This window comes from Hemitrygon akajei, chromosome 15 (assembly GCF_048418815.1).
Source record: "Hemitrygon akajei chromosome 15, sHemAka1.3, whole genome shotgun sequence".
Lineage (NCBI taxonomy): Eukaryota > Metazoa > Chordata > Chondrichthyes > Myliobatiformes > Dasyatidae > Hemitrygon > Hemitrygon akajei.
In genome coordinates this window covers 88,436,711-88,452,951 of record NC_133138.1, presented here as the reverse complement: position 1 = coordinate 88,452,951, position 16,241 = coordinate 88,436,711, and the positions used below count along the sequence as shown (strand labels likewise).

Sequence of the window (16,241 nt, the reverse complement as noted above, 5' to 3'; positions counted from 1 at the left end):
CACAGGAATTCAGAATGAAGGGTGACCTCATTGAAACCTATAGAATGTTGAAAGGCCTCCATAGAATGGATGTTTCATGTGGTGGGGGTGTCTAAGAGCAAAGGACACAAGCTCAGAATAGAGGGGTGAACTTTTAGAACAGAGATGAGGAGGAATTTCTTTAGCCAGAGAGTGGTGAATCTGTGGAATTCGTTCCCACAGGTAGCTGTGCAGGTCAAGTCTTCAAGTATGTTTAAGGCAGAGGTTGATAGATTCTTGATTAGTCACGGCACGACAGGGATATAGGGAGAAGTCAGGAGAGGGAAAATGGATCAGCCATGATGAAATGGCGGAGCAGATTCAATGGGCAAAACGTGGAATGTTATACTAAAGGAGGGGAGGGTTGGCAAGGGGATGGTGCCTAAGGAAATTGGGGCAGGACTGCGGTGAGGTTAAGATGGGAGCGGCTTGATAAAGAGCGAAAAAAAGCCTTCCCAATGGCGCACCAGTTTTGTGCTAACTCTGAGCTGTCTGTATTAAGTTTCATGTCAATTTCACCAGATTTCCACCAAGCTGTTTATAGGCTTCCAAACACACAAGCACTGCTTTCTCCTTCTTTCAATCTCGTAAGTAAATAGTCCAGTTTAAGAAATACAGAACACGTTATCCCACCCCTTCCAAAACTCAGCCAATCAGCCTAGGAGCTGGCGCTATCACGTGACTGGAACGTGGAAGGAAACGAAAGTTTGCAAAGGTTTGGCGTTTGGTTGAGTTGTTTTGAGAGTTGTAGAGAGGAGACCAGTGCGTGGCGGCGGTTGCAAACCGAGCGGAGTTCGTGTCATAGAGCGAAACAGAGTGGAAGATAAAAAGGATCGGAGTGACTATGGCGACCGAGGCACTAGGGTCGGGTAAGGAGAGTTGCATTGATTTGGTTTGCGGCAAGATCAGTGCCTGACCACCTTAGGGAGAAAGTCCGCCCTCCTCAGATGCATCTCCGCTGCCCCGAACTGTTGACTTAGGCGCAGTGGGGGGGGGGGGGGGGACCCAGGGGGAGGCATAGGGTCATCCCCCGTAAGGGAGAAAAGAATATTCCTCCATCTGAACTCGTGGTAAACCTGTTCCAAATACCTGTGAGAAATAAAACTTGGTTCACTAAATGTTGGGAACGAGGAAAAATCCATTCTTTCAAATGCAAATAAGAATGTGTCAGGGCACTATCGTGTTGTTTCAATAGTTTGAATAGGACAGCAGTATTTGTAAGGTGCAGATGTATTTGCAGACCCTATCACCGCATCGCACTGGTGCAAGAGGGCTGTGTTTCTTTCAGGATCTCGGCACTGGCAGCAAGGCCAGCATTCATTGGCCATCCCTAATTGTCCTTGGGAAGTGGAATTGGGCTGCCACCTTGAACCTTTGGTAGAGGTGCTCTAAGAATGCTGCTGAAGGGGGAGGAGTTTCAGGTCATAGAAGCGAGAACAACGGAGAACCGGCGATATATTTCTATGTCAGGATGTTGTAAGTAGGGGAGCTTTCACAGGTGGTGCTTCCCTGTCCTCAACAGAAGAAAACTATGGACCTAACATGGGTAAGGAGGATTAGTGAGATAGATATAAAGGACATGGACATGGACATGGAGAGCTGAATGTCCGGTTTTTTTGCTGTACAGCTCGTTGACTCGAGAGTCAGGAGATGCCGTCGTGAGTAACTACAGTGCATTTTGTAGATAGCACCATAATCTTTGCACCATTTTGCTTTACGCTTGTTGCTGTATTTATTAGACCATAAGAAAACGGAGCAGAATTAGGCCATCCAACCTATCAAGTCTGCTTTGCCATTTCATCATGGCTGATTCATTTTCCATCTCAACCATATTCTCCCTGTAATCTTTAATGCCCTGACTAATCAAGACCCATATCAACCTCTGCCTTAAGTACATCAAATGACTTGGCCTCCACAGCCGCCTGTAGCAATGAATTCCACAGATTCATCACTGGCTAAAGAAATTCCTCCTTATCTCCATTTTGAATGGGCGTCCTTCTATTTTGAGGCTGTGCCCTCTGGTCCTGGATTCTCCTACTGTAGGAAACATTCTCTCCACATTCACTCAGTCAAGGCCTTTCAACATTTGATAGGTTTCAATGAGACTCCTCCCCCCCCCCCCCCCCCCCCCCATTCTTCTAAATACCAGCAAGCACAGACCCAGAGACAGCAAATGTCCTTTCATTCCTGGAATCATTCTCATGAAACTTCTCTGAACCCTCTCCAATGTCTGCACATCCTTTCTTAGATAAGGAACCCAAAACTGCTCACAATATTCCAAGTGAGGCCTCACCAGTTCCTTATAAAGTTTCAGCGTTACATCCTTGCTTTTATATTCTAGTCATCTCAAAATGAGTGCTGACATTGTATTTGTCTTTCTCACCACCAATTCAACCTGCATGTTAACCATTGAACCTCAGATTTTTGAATTTTCTGCCCATTTAGAAAATAGTTTATGCTCTTGTTCTTACTACCAAAATGCAGGGCCAAGCATTTCATGACACTGTCTTCCAACTGTCATTTCTTTACCCATTCTCCTAATATGTCCAAGTCCTTCTGCAGCTTCCCTGTCTCCTTAACAATACATGCCCATCCACCTATCTTCATATCGTCTGTAAAATTGGCCACAAAGCCATCAATTCCATGATTCAAATCATTGATGCATAGTGTAAAAAGAAGTGGTCCCAACACTGACCCCTGTGGAACACTACTAGTCACCACTAGTCACCAGCAGCCAACCAGAAAAGGCTTCCTTTATTCCCGGTATTTACCTCCTACCAATCAGCCAATTCTCTATCCGTGTTAGTATCTTTCCTGTAATACCTTGGGCTCTTACCTTGTTAAGCAGCCTCATGTGCAGCACCTTGTCAAAGGCTGTCAGAAAATCCAAATACACAACATCCACTGATTCTCCTTTGTCTATCCTGCTTGTTATTTCCTCAAAATATTCCAACAGATATGTCAAGCAAGATTTTCCCTTAAGCTTATGCTCCCTATGTTTGCTTTGCCCTATTTTGTCATGTACTTCTCAAGACCTCATCCTTAAGAATCGACTCCAACATTTTCCCAGCCACTGAGGTCAGACTAACTGGCCTATAATTTTTTCTCTTCTGCCTCCCTCCCTACTTGAAGAGTGGAGTGACATTTACAATTTCCCAGCACATCCCAAACCATGCCAGAACCTTGTGATTTTTGAAAGATCATTATTAATGACTCCACAATCTCTTCTGCCACCTCTTTCAGACTCCTGGGGTATAGGCCATCTGGTCCAGGGAACTTGTCCACTTTCAGAACTGTCAGCTTTCTGTGCACCTTCTCTCCAGTAATAGCAATTGCACTCGCCTCTATCTCTTAACACTCTCAAAATTCTGGCATACCATTAATGAATTCCACATTGAAGACAGATGCAAAATACGTATTTTTGAGTGAAGATTGATTCAAAATACTTAGTCCATCTACCATTTCCCTGTTCTGCCCCCACCCCCATTACTGCCTCTCCTTTGTCATTTTCCAGTGATCCGGTTATCTACCCTTGCCTCTCTTTTACACTTTATATACTGTACAATATCTGATAAAACTTTTGGTATCCTCTTTGATATTATTGGCTAACTTATTTTCATAGTTCATCTTTTCCCTCCTCATAGCTTTTTTAGTCGCCTTCTGTTTTCTAAAAGTTTCCGATCCTCTAACTTCCAACTAATTTTTGCTCTATTATATGTCCTCTATTTGACTTGTATGTTGCTTTTAACTTCCTTTGTCAATGACGGTTGCATCATCCTGTCTTTAGAATACTACTACATCTTTAAGATTTTCTCCTAGAAACTCCAGCCATTGCTGTTCTGCAATCATCTCTGACAGTGTTCCCTTCCAGACAATTTTGGCCAGCTCCTCTCTCGTGCCTCTATAATTCACTTTATTCCTTTACTCCACTGTAATACTGATGCATCTGACTTTAGTTTATCCCTGTCAAATTTCAGGGTTCATTCCACAACACCCAATCCAGAATAGCCTTTCCTTTAGTGGGCTCAACTACAAGTTGCTCCAAAAATCCATATCATAGGCATTCTACATATTCTCTCTTGGAATCCAGCACCAACCTGATTTTCCCAATCTGCCTGCATATCAATATCCCCTGTGCCCATTTGACATGTGTTCTCTATCTCCCATTGTAGTTTGTAGTCCACATGCTAGCTGCAATTTGGAGATCTGTATGTAACTCCCATCAGGGTCTTTTTACCATTGCGGTTTCTTTACTTGATCCATATCTTGCAATCCTCTTTCCAAGAAATTTTTAAGAAATCTATTTCAATTTTTATGAACAAAGCTACTGTGGGTGACAGGTGCCAATCGTGCAGGCTGTTCTGTCCTGGATAGCTTGAATTGTATGAGTTCACGGAAGTGGAGCACATTCCTTACTTGTGCCTCGATGATGGAAAGGCTTGGGGTGTCATATGGTTAGTTTACCAAGCCGCTTATAAACACCGTGGTGTGTTTCAGGTCATTGGTAATGTGAGGGTGCTGATGGTTGGGTCTCGGTCATGGTAAGGCAATTGAATGTTAAGGGTGGACCTGGGTGAGGTGGTCATTGACTCCTGGATCAGGTGGTCATTGCCATGAATAATATCAGCTGCACAGCAGTCAATGCCTGAATGTTGTCTAACAATATTGGCAATTGTGTATGGACAAAGGAGTAATGTGCACAGAAAGAATTAGTAACTGAATTTAATCCTGACTAGAGAGCTGTGAATCAGATATTAACATTTTTCTAAACCCTTCTTTTCAATTTGATGTGTGGAAAGATATGTAGTATGGCCCGAACAAAGCACTTCATAGTGCGCAGAATGTCCTCTGGGTGGATAGAACTACCACTGATCGAGCTGATCAGGTCCTAAAGGGCAGAGTTGTTCAGTGGATCTACAACAGATCAATACACGTCCTTGTTCTCAGCAGTACACCTGTGAGGTATGTCTTTATAAGCTTGTTGGCAGAAGTCATCAATGTTTTTGTGGAGACGGTACTATGTCTTTTCAATAAAGATGTTGTCTGTAAAAACGTGGCATTACACATGTTAAATGGGATAGACTTCCAAAAAGTGGCAGATAGTGAATGAGAAGCAGTCCCCATCCTCAGTGGTAATATTCTGCATGGCAAAGTCATTTGAAGCTGTTTCTAGCCAGAGGTGCCAAGTGATGACCCATCTTGACTACCTTCTGATCCCCAAACAATTAAATTAATTCTGACGTCAAGGAAAGTCTGAGCTGTATTGATCAGTGTCTAGTTAATTTGCAGGAGCCCTGTTAAAAGAATAGTTTCTTGTCAAATGCCTTGCTAAAGTCCATGTAGCCAACGAACACTGCCTTGCCTTCATCATTTTACTGGTAACTTCCTCAAAAACCTCTAAGATTGGTTAGGCGTGACCTACCATACACAAAGCCATGCTGACTATCTTTAAAATCAGTCATGTCTAAGCACATGCTGAGGATACCCTCCAATAATTTTCTCACAGCTGACATCAGACTCACCAGCCTATCATTTCTGGGATTAATGTTTAGAGCTTTTTCTAAACAGTGGAACAACACTGGCTGTCCTCCAATTCTCTGGCACCTCTCTTCTTAGTACGGATGTTTTAACTATCTCTGCTAAGGCCCTGGAAATTTCTGCACTTGCCTCACATAGGGTCATAGGGCCTTTACCTTGTCAGGCCTCGGGGATTTATCCACCTTGATTTGGCTCAGGGTGGCAAACACCTCCTCCTCTGTAATGTGTACAGGGTCCATGAAGTTGATGTGCTTTGCCTCACTTCTGTGGACTATATCCTGAGATATAGTCCACAGATATAAAGAATTTATTTCAGACATCCCGCATCTATTTTGGCTCCACACATCGATTACTATTCTGGTCTTTCAGAGATAGATAGATAGATAGATAGATACTTTATTCATCCCCATGGGGAAATTCAACTTTTTTTTCCAATGTCCCATACACTTGTTGTAGCAAAACTAATTACATACAATACTTAACTCAGTAAAAAATATGATATGCATCTAAATCACTATCTCAAAAAGCATTAATAATAGCTTTTAAAAAGTTCTTAAGTCCTGGCGGTAGAATTGTAAAGCCTAATGGCATTGGGGAGTATTGACCTCTTCATCCTGTCTGAGGAGCATTGCATCGATAGTAACCTGTCGCTGAAACAGCTTCTCTGTCTCTGGATGGTGCTATGTAGAGGATGTTCAGAGTTTTCCATAATTGACCGTAGCCTATTCAGCGCCCTTCGCTCAGCTACCGATGTTAAACTCTCCAGTACTTTGCCCACGACAGAGCCCGCCTTCCTTACCAGCTTATTAAGACGTGAGGCGTCCCTCTTCTTAATGCTTTCTCCCCAACACGCCACCACAAAGAAGAGGGCGCTCTCCACAACTGACCTATAGAACATCTTCAGCATCTCACTACAGACATTGAATGACGCCAACCTTCTTAGGAAGTACAGTCGACTCTGTGCCTTCCTGCACAAGGCATCTGTGTTGGCAGTCCAGTCTAGCTTCTCGTCTAACTGTACTCCCAGATACTTGTAGGTCTTAACCTGCTCCACACATTCTCCATTAATGATCACTGGCTCCATATGAGGCCTAGATCTCCTAAAGTCCACCACCATCTCCTTGGTCTTGGTGATATTGAGACGCAGGTAGTTTGAATTGCACCATATCACAAAGTCCTGTATCAGTTTCCTATACTCCTCCTCCTGTCCATTCCTGACACACCCCACTATGGCCGTGTCATCAGCGAACTTCTGCACATGGCAGGACTCTGAGTTATATTGGAAGTCTGATGTGTACAGGGTGAACAGGACCGGAGAGAGTACGGTTCCCTGCGGTGCCCCTGTGCTGCTGACCACCGTGTCAGACCTACAGTCTCCCAACCGCACATACTGAGGTCTATCTGTCAAGTAGTCCACTATCCAATCCACCATGTGAGAGTCTACTCCCATCTCCGTTAGTTTGTGCCTTAAGATCTTGGGCTGGATGGTGTTAAAGGCACTAGAGAAGTCAAGGAATGTAATCCTCACAGCTCAACTGACCCCCTCTAGGTGAGAGAGTGATTTGTGCAGCAAATACGTGATAGCATCCTCCACTCCCACCTTCTCCTTATACGCAAACTGAAGAGGATCCTGGGCGTGCCTGGTTTGTGGCCTCAGATTCTGTATTATCAGCCGCTCCATGGTCTTCATCACGTGCAACGTCAAGGCAACAGGTCTGAAGTCATTCAACTCCTTTGGTTGTGGTTTCTTCGGTACCGGGACAATACAGGATGTTTTCCACTGTCTGGGTACTCTTCTCTGCTCCAGGCTCATGTTGAAGATGCGCTGTAGTGGTTCTCCCAGCTCAGTCGCACAGGCCCTCAGTAATCGTGGGGAAACTCCATCCGGTCCAGCCGCCTTGCTGGTACAGATCTTCCTCAGTTGACCTTCCACCTGTGCAGCCGTAATCCTGGGCGTGGGCAAGGTCTCCTGTGAGTGGCTATTTTCCTGTGAGGGAAGTAAGCCTGGTGTGGATTTCTGCGGTGAGGATGAGATTGAGCTGTCGAACCTGTTGAAGAAGTTGTTCAGCTGGTTCGCTTTCTCCACATCTCCACTTATGTTCGCCCCCCGCTTTGCACCGCATCCGGTGATGATCTTCATCCCATCCCACACCTCCTTCATGCTTTTTTTCTGCAGCTTTTGTTCTAGCTTCCTCCTATACTGCTCCTTTGCCCCCCCTTATCTGTACTCTGAGTTCCTTCTGAACTCTTTTAAGCTCCAACCGATCACCATCTTTAAAGGCCCTCTTCTTCTGGTTTAGGAGGCCTTTGATGTGACTAGTGATCCAGGGCTTATTATTGGGATAGCAGCGAACAGTTCTAACAGGGACAACTGCATCCACACAAAAGTTAATATAGTCCGTTGTGCATTCAGTGACCTCCTCAACGCCCCCACAGAGCCCCCCTTGCAGTACATCCCATTTAGTAGTACCGAAGCAGTCTCTCAGGGCCTGTTCAGCTTCAGGAGTCCACTTCCTAAAAGAGCGTGTGGTAGTGGGATGCCTCATCACAATTGATTTATATCTGGGCTGTAACAAAACCAGGTTGTGATCAGTTTTCCCCAATGAAGGCAGTGGGGATGCACTATATGCCTCCTCTACGTTTGCATACAGTAGGTCAATAGTCCTATTACCCCTGGTGTAGCAATCCACGTACTGGGAGAAAGCAGGTAGTGTCTTGTCCAAAGTCACATGGTTGAAGTCCCCTGTAATTATCACCAATTTTGTCCCTTGCAGTCCTTTTGCTTGTAACATATCTGTAGAATCCCTTAGGATTCTCCTTCACCTTGTCTGCTAGAGCAATGTCATGTCTTCTTTTAGCCCTCCTGATATATTTCTTAAGTGTCCTCTTGCATTTTTTGGACTCCATAAAGTGCCTCATTTGTTCCTGTTTGCCTATACCTAGCTTTTAACTGGGGCATCAATATCTCTTGAAAACCAAGGTTACCTACACTTGTTATCTTTACCTTTTATCTGACATGTACATACAAACTTAGTACTCCTCTCAAAATTTCAGTTTTGAAGGCCTTCTATTTTCAGAATCAGGTTTATTATCACTGGCATGTGATGTGAAATTTGTTAACTTAACAGCAGCAGTTCATGTAATACATAATCTAGCAGAGAGAAAAAAAATCAGTAAACAAGTAAATCAATTACATATATTGAATAGATTTTTAAAAAGTGCAAAAACAGAAATACTGTTTATTTAAAAATAAGTGAGGTAGTGTCCAAAGATTCAATGTCCATTTAGAGATAAGATGGCAGAGGGGTAAGAAGCTGTTCCTGAATCGCTGAATGTATGCCTTCAGGCTTCTGTACCTCCTTCCTGATGGTAACAGTGAGAAAAGGGCATACCCTGGATGCTGGAGGTCCTTAATGGACACTGTCTTGCTGAGACACTGCTCCCTGAAGATGTTCTGGGTACTTAGTAGGCTAGTACACAAGATGGAGCTGACTAGATTTACAACCTTCTGCAGCTTCTTTCGGTTCTGTGCAGTTTCCCTTCCGTACCAAGACAATGACGCAGCCTGTCGGTACAACTATGGATGTTTTTGAGTGTATTTGTTGACATGACAAATCTCTTCATAGAACCATAGAACATTACAGTGCAGAAACAGGCCTTTTGGCCCTTCTTGGCTATGCCATACCATTTTTCTGCCTAGTCCCACTGACCTGCACCTGGCCCTTATCCCTCCAAACACCTCTCATCCATGTACCTTCCAAGTTTTTCTTAAATGTTAACAAGTGAGCCCGCATTTACAACTTCATCTGGCAGCTCATTCCACACTCCCACCACTCTGTGTGAAGAAGCCCCCCCCCCCAATGTTCCCTTTAAACTTTTCCCCCTTCACCCTTAACCCATGTCCTCTGGTTTTTTTTCTCCCCTAGCCTCAGTGGAAAAAGCCTGCTTGCATTCACTCTATCTATACCCATCATAATTTTATATATCTCTATCAAGTCTCCCCTCATTCTTCTACACTCCAGGGAATAAAGTCCTAACCTACTCAACCTTTCCCTGTAACTCAGTTTCTCAAGTCCCGGCAACATCCTTGTAAACCTTCTGTGCACTCTAATATCCTTACTAACCTTACTAATATCCTTCTTGTAATTCTGTGACCAAAACTGTGCACAATACTGCAAATTCGGCCTCATCAATGCCTTATACAACCACACCATAACATTCCAACTCTTATACTCAATACTTTGATTTATAAAGGCCAACGTACCAAAAGCGCTCTTTAATACCCTATCTACCTGTGACACCACTTTTAGGGAATTTTGTATCTGTATTCCTAGATCCCTCTGTTCTACTGCACGGTAAATGGTGTCCTACCATTTATCTTGTATGTTCTACCTTGGGTTTTCCTTCCAAAGTGCAATACCTCACACTTGTCTGTATTAAACTCCATCTGCCATTTTTCAGCACATTTTTCCAGCTGGTCCAGATCCCTCTGCAAACTTTGAAAACTTTCTTCACTGTCCACTACACCTCCAATCTTTGTATCATCAGCAAATTTGCTGATCCATTTTACCACATTATCATCCAGATCATTGATATAGATGACAAATAACAATGGATCCAGCACTGATCCCTGTGGCACACAACTAGTCACAGGCCTCCACTCAGAGAAGCAATCCTCCACTACCACTCTCTGACTTCTCCCATTGAGCCAATGTCTAATCTAATTTACTACCTCACCATGTGTACCTAGCAACTGAATCTTCCTAACTAACCTCCCATGCAGGACCTTGTCAAAGGCCTTACTGAAGTCCATGTAGACAACATCCACTGCCTTCCCTTCATCCACTTTCCTAGTAACCTATCACGCACAAAGTCGTGTTGACTCTCCCCTAATAAGTCCCTGTCCATCCAAGTATTTTTAGATCCTATCTCTTAGTACTCCTTCCAATAATATACCTACTACAGACGTCAAACTTACCAGCCTATAATTTCCCGGATTACTTTTTTGAGCCTTCAAACTCCTAATAAAGTATAGCTGCTGTCTTGCCTTATTTATAACTACATCGATATGATGGGACCAGGTTAGATCCTCACAGATGTTGACACCAAGGAACTTGAAGTCACTCTCTCCACTTCTGATCCCTCTATGAGGAGTGGTATGTGTTCCTTCATCTTACCCTTCTTGAAGTCCACAATCAGCTCTTTCGTCTTACTGACGTTGAGTGCCAGGTTGTTGCTGTGGTACCACTCCACTAGTTGGCATATCTCACTCCTGTATGCCCTCTCATCACCACCTGAGATTCTACCAACAATGGTTGTATCATCAGCAAATTTATGATAGTATTTGAGCTATGCCTGGCCATGCAGTCATGGGTATATAGAGAGTAGAGCAGTGGGCTAAGCACACAACCCTGAGGCTTGCTAGTGTTGATCGTCAGCAAGAAGGATATGTTTTATAGAAAGTAATGTCTTGCAGACCCTGCCAGAGTTGCTGTGTATCTGATCTTGCCTCTAACCTCATTTGAAATGGTCTCTTCACCCTTGAAATAGCCCTCTGCAAATCATACCTGGTTTTCTGGTACAGGCCTGGGTTGCCAGACTTGAATGCCACAGATCTAGCCTTCAGCAGACAACATACCTCCTGGTTCATCCACGGCTTTTGGTTTGGGAATGTACAGTAAATACACCACATCTGGATGATGGGGTGGTAAATTGGATTAGTAAGTATGCAGATGATACTAAGGTAGGTGGTGTTGTGGATAATGAAGTAGGTTTTCAAAGTTTGCAGAGAGATTTAGGTGAGTTAGAAGAGTGGGCTGAGTGATGGCAGATGGAGTTTAATGCTGATAAGTGTAAGTGCTGCAATTTGGTAGGACTAATCCAAATAGGACATACATGGTAAATGGTAGGGCATTGAAGAATGCAGTAGAACAGAGTGATCTAGGAATAATGGTGCATAGTTCCCTGAAGGTGGAATCTCATGTGGATAGGGTGGTGAAGAAAGCTTTTGGTATGTTGGCCTTTATAAATCAGAGCACTGAGTATAGGAGTTGGGATGTAATGTTAAAATTGTACAAGGCATTAGCAAGGCCAAATTTGGAGTATTGTGTACAGTTCTGGTCACCAAATTATAGGAAAGATGTCAACAAAATAGAGAGAGTAACAGAAGATTTACTAGAATGTTGCCTGGGTTTCAGCACTTAAGTTACAAGGAAAGATTGACTAAGTTAGGTCTTCATTCTTTGGAGCGTAGAAGGTTGAGGGGGAACTTGATAGAGGTATTTAAAATTATGAGTGGGTTAGATAGAGTTGACGTGGATAGGCTTTTTCCATTGAGAGTAGGGGAGATTCAAACAAGGGGACATGAGTTAAGAGTTAGGGGGCAAAAGTTTAAGGGTAACATGAGAGGGAACTTCTTTACTCAGAGAGTGGTAGCTGTGTGGAATGAGGTTCCAGTAGAAGTGGTAGAGGCAGGTTCGGTATTGTCATTTAAAGCAAAATTGGATCGGTATATGGACAGGAAAGGAACGGAGGGTTATGGGCTGAGTGTGGGTCAGTGGGACTAGGTGAGAGTAAGTGCTCGGCATGGACTAGAAGGGCCGAAATGGCCTGTTTCAGTGCTGTAATTCTTATATATGGTCTTTATGGGCACACATTCACCCACACAGGTTTTAATGAAGTCGGTAACAACTGCAGCATACTCATCCAGGTTCAAAGATGAATCCCTGAATACAGTCCAGTCAACTGATTCAAAGCAGTTAAAATCCCCTGCTATATTAACCTTACATTTCTTAAAATAGTCTGCGATCTCCTTATAAATTTGTTCCTCTAAGTCCCTCAGAAGTCTACCTAAGTCTATCCCTTTGGTAGTCTATAATATAACCCCATTAACATGGTCAAATCTTCCTTATTTTTCAGTTACTCCTATAACGCCTCACGAGTCAAGTTCTCCAGTCTGTCCTGACTGCACACTGCCATGACATTTTCCCTGACTGATATCGCCACCTCTCTTCCTTTAATCTCTTCTGCTCCATCACATCTGAAACAATGGAACCCCAGGATATTGAGCTGCCAGTCCTGGCCCTCCCGCAACCAAGTCTCAATGATGGCTACATCATAATTCCAGGTGTTGATCCATGCCCTGAGCTCATCCACCTTTCCTGTGATACTTCTTGCATTGAATTATACGCAGCTCAGGATACTAATCACACAAAGCTCAACCTTTTGATTCCTGACTTTGTCTGAGGTCTTACCTACATCTGCCACCCACAACCTCTCCACTAATTGTTCTGACGTTAGGGTTCCCACCCCCCACAATTTTAGTTTAAACTGCACTGTGCAGTATTAACAAATCTACCTTCTAGGATATTAGTCCCCCTCCAATTCAGTTGCAAACTGTCCCTTCTTTATGGGTCTCACCTCCTCTAGAAGAGAGCCCAATGATCCAAAAATCTTAGCCCTCCCTCATACACCAACTCCTTAGCCATGAGTTAAACTGTATAATCTTCCTGTTTCTGGCCTCAGTAGCACATGGCACGGCAGCAATCCTGAGATCACAACCTGGAGGTCCTGGCCTTTAACTTGGCACCTAACTCCCTGAACTCTCTATGCAGAACCTTGTCACTTGTCCTACCCATGTCATTGGTACCCTCATAGACCATAACGGTTCACCCTCCCACTTAAGATGCGAGACCCACTGAGATATCCCGGACGCTGGCACCTGGGAGGCAACGTACCATCCAGGAATCTCCTGTCCGTTCCCTTAACTAATGAATCCCATATCACCACAGAGTACCTCTTCTCCCCCTTCTGAGTCACAGAGCCACATTCAGTGCCAGCGATCAGACCACTGTGAACTTCCTCTGTTAGGTCAAACCGCTACGGCCTCCAATAGTATTGAAAGTAATATGCTTGTTGTTCGGGGGATGGCGACAGGGTTATTCTGCATTGGCTGCTTAACCCATTTGCTCTTCCTGAATGTTCACCCAGTTTCCTGTGTTCTGAATTGTGGGTGTAACTGACTCTCTATATGTCCTATCTATTATCTATTAGTGGTCAGGGAACTGGAGGTCTCCCTGCCTTCCCACATCCCACAGGAGGAGTTTGTATCATCTCGATTCAAACTTAGAGCCCCAGATTCTGACCCAAAGTGCCAGCCTCCATTCAGGAGGTTTGAAACCTGCACGTCCTGTTGCAGAGCCATGAATGCTGGTTTCTTTCCATGGATAATTTGGGTGCGAGATTACAAACCACGAGCTCTGTGAAAACAACAAGTCAGTAATTTGAAAGGAGCTCTTCAGATGTGGAATCCCAGTGCTGATTAAAATCATTGCATTGTTAACAAGCAGAGGTTTATTCAACCCTGGAATATGCATACATCAAAAATGCATACATCAGGATGCTCTTTATCAACTACAGTTCAGCACTCAATACCATCATTCCCTCAAAACTAATCAAAAAGCTCCAAGATCTTGATCTCAATACCTCCTTGTGCAATTGGATCCTCAATTTCCTCACTTGCAGACCCCAGTCAGTTCAGATTGGCAACAACATCTCCTCAACAATCTCCATCAGCACAGTTGCATCACAAGGCTGTGTGCTTAGCCCCCTGCCCTACTCACTTTTTACTTCTGACTGTGTAGCTAAGCACAGCTCCACTGCCATTTTCAAGTTTGCTGATGACACCACTGTCATAGGCAAAATCAAAGGTGATGATGAATCAGCTTTTGGAAGGAGTTTGAATATCTGGCTGAGTGGTGACATAACAATGACCTCTCACTCAAGTTTGGCAAGAACAAGGAGCTGATTATAGACTTTAGGAAAAGGGAACCAGAGGTCCATGAGACAGTCTTCATTGGAGGATCAGAGGTGGAGAGGATCAGCAACTTTAAATTCCTCAGCGTTATTTTTTCAGAGGACCAGTCCTGAGCCCAGCACGTAAGTGCAATCATGAAGAAAGCATGGCAGTGCCTCCACTTCCTTAAGAGTTCACGGAGATTCAGCGTGACGTCTAAAACTTTGACAATCTTTTATAAGTGTGTATTGGAAAGTATATTGACTGGCTGATTCGCACCCTGTTATGGAAACACCAATGCCCTTGAATGGAAAATCCTACAAGAATTAGTGGATTTGGCCCAGTCAGTCACGGGTAAACCCCTCCCAACCATTGAGCACATCTACATGAAACGTTGTTACAGGAAAGCAGCATCCATCACCAGGGACCCCTACCACCCAGGACAAGCTCTCTTCTCACTGCTGCCATCAGGAAGAAGGTACAAGAGCTTCAGAACTCACACCCCCAGGTTTAGGAACAGTTATTATCTTTCAACCATCAGGCTCTTGATCCAAAGAGGAAAATTTCACTCAACTTCACTTGCCCCAACAATGAACTGTTTCCACAACTAATGGACTCACTTTCAAGGACTCTTCATTTCATGTTCTTGATATTTATTGCTTATTTATTTATTATTGTTTATTTTGTATTTGCATAGTGTGTTGTCTTTTGCACTCTGTTTGAACGCCCTAGTTGGGCAGTCTTTCACTGATTTTATTATCAGATTTGTTGAGAATGCCTGCAAGAAAATGAATCTCACTGTTGTATATAGTGACATGTGTACTTTGATAATAAATTTATGTTGAAGTTTGAGATTGTACTTTCTTTACTTGGAACCACTGTTGCCCCCACACTACCCACCGCCCATCCCAGGCTCTGACCTTGCTAGATCAAAACTTTTCAAGTGCTTCACACATCTCGTCTGCTTTGAGACCTGGTGCTTGTTTTGTAATAGTTTGTCCATTTAGTCAGGCTCCTTTCCATACCTTGCCACTCACCCTGCTTGCAATTATGTGCATGTGTAAGTTGAAAGTTGGCTGCTGGGGGAGGTGGGGAGGGTCCAGGAGTTATAGCTGCCCAACTGGCATCCAATCTCAAAAACAGCATGCAGAGCATACTTAGGGGTAATACTTTTACTATTTGAAGGCTTCCTCAAGTTTTTTCTTGAGGTATGCCTGGAAAGCACATGAAAATGCAGGTCCTCATGCAAAGCGTGATAACAAAGTCCTGACGAAGGGTCTCAGCCTGAAACGTCGACAGTGCTTCTCCTTATAGATGCTGCCTGGCTTGCTGTGTTCCACCAGCATTTTTTGTGTGTTGTAACAAAGTGTGGGCTGAACTGAGCAGTTTTTTAGCCTTAATTTTTAAACCCAGAAATTTGAACACATTCTGTGGATTGACATTCCTGTAACATATCAGGAGGTGGTTCCCTGTGGAATGTGGCATTAAATCATGGAGTTTAACATCCAAATTAATGCCATGGTTAATTTCACTTTAGAACCCAGAATACCTGCTCCTTGCCTTATTGTTTGTGGAATAATGCTGTGTGCTCCCTCAGCTGTTTGTCCACATTGTTACAGTCGTTTGCTGAAGTATATAGCAGTGGGATCATCTCGGATAATTCATTCTGAAGATGGCACACCTGATGGAGCAACATTCCCTCAGCTCAGCACTGAATTTCATAAGTCTCTGGATTGGATGTTCATCAGCTAATCTCTGCTTCAGCAGTGTGTGTCACAAAAGGTATAAGAGCTGACTAGTACACTGGACATACACAAAGTTCTGTTTGTGACAGGGATCTGAAGTTGCTTGACTGAAGAAAATGGTTTGGGTATTCTAGAGTTCTGTATCA

At 43.7% G+C, this 16,241-nt stretch overlaps 1 protein-coding gene across 4 annotated transcripts in view; it reads left to right on the top strand.

Annotated features, from left to right (window-relative positions):
* Positions 1–739: 739 nt before the first annotated feature.
* The window catches only part of LOC140739523 (programmed cell death protein 4-like), a 45,341-nt gene continuing 29,839 nt past the window's right edge, over positions 740–16,241 (top strand). For all 4 annotated transcript variants that reach the window (XM_073067913.1, XM_073067914.1, XM_073067912.1 and 1 more), the window contains exon 1: positions 740–887. In XM_073067913.1, the coding sequence (XP_072924014.1) occupies positions 863–887 (25 nt within the window). In that variant the 5' untranslated portion in view covers positions 740–862. The remainder of the gene's footprint in view (positions 888–16,241) is intronic.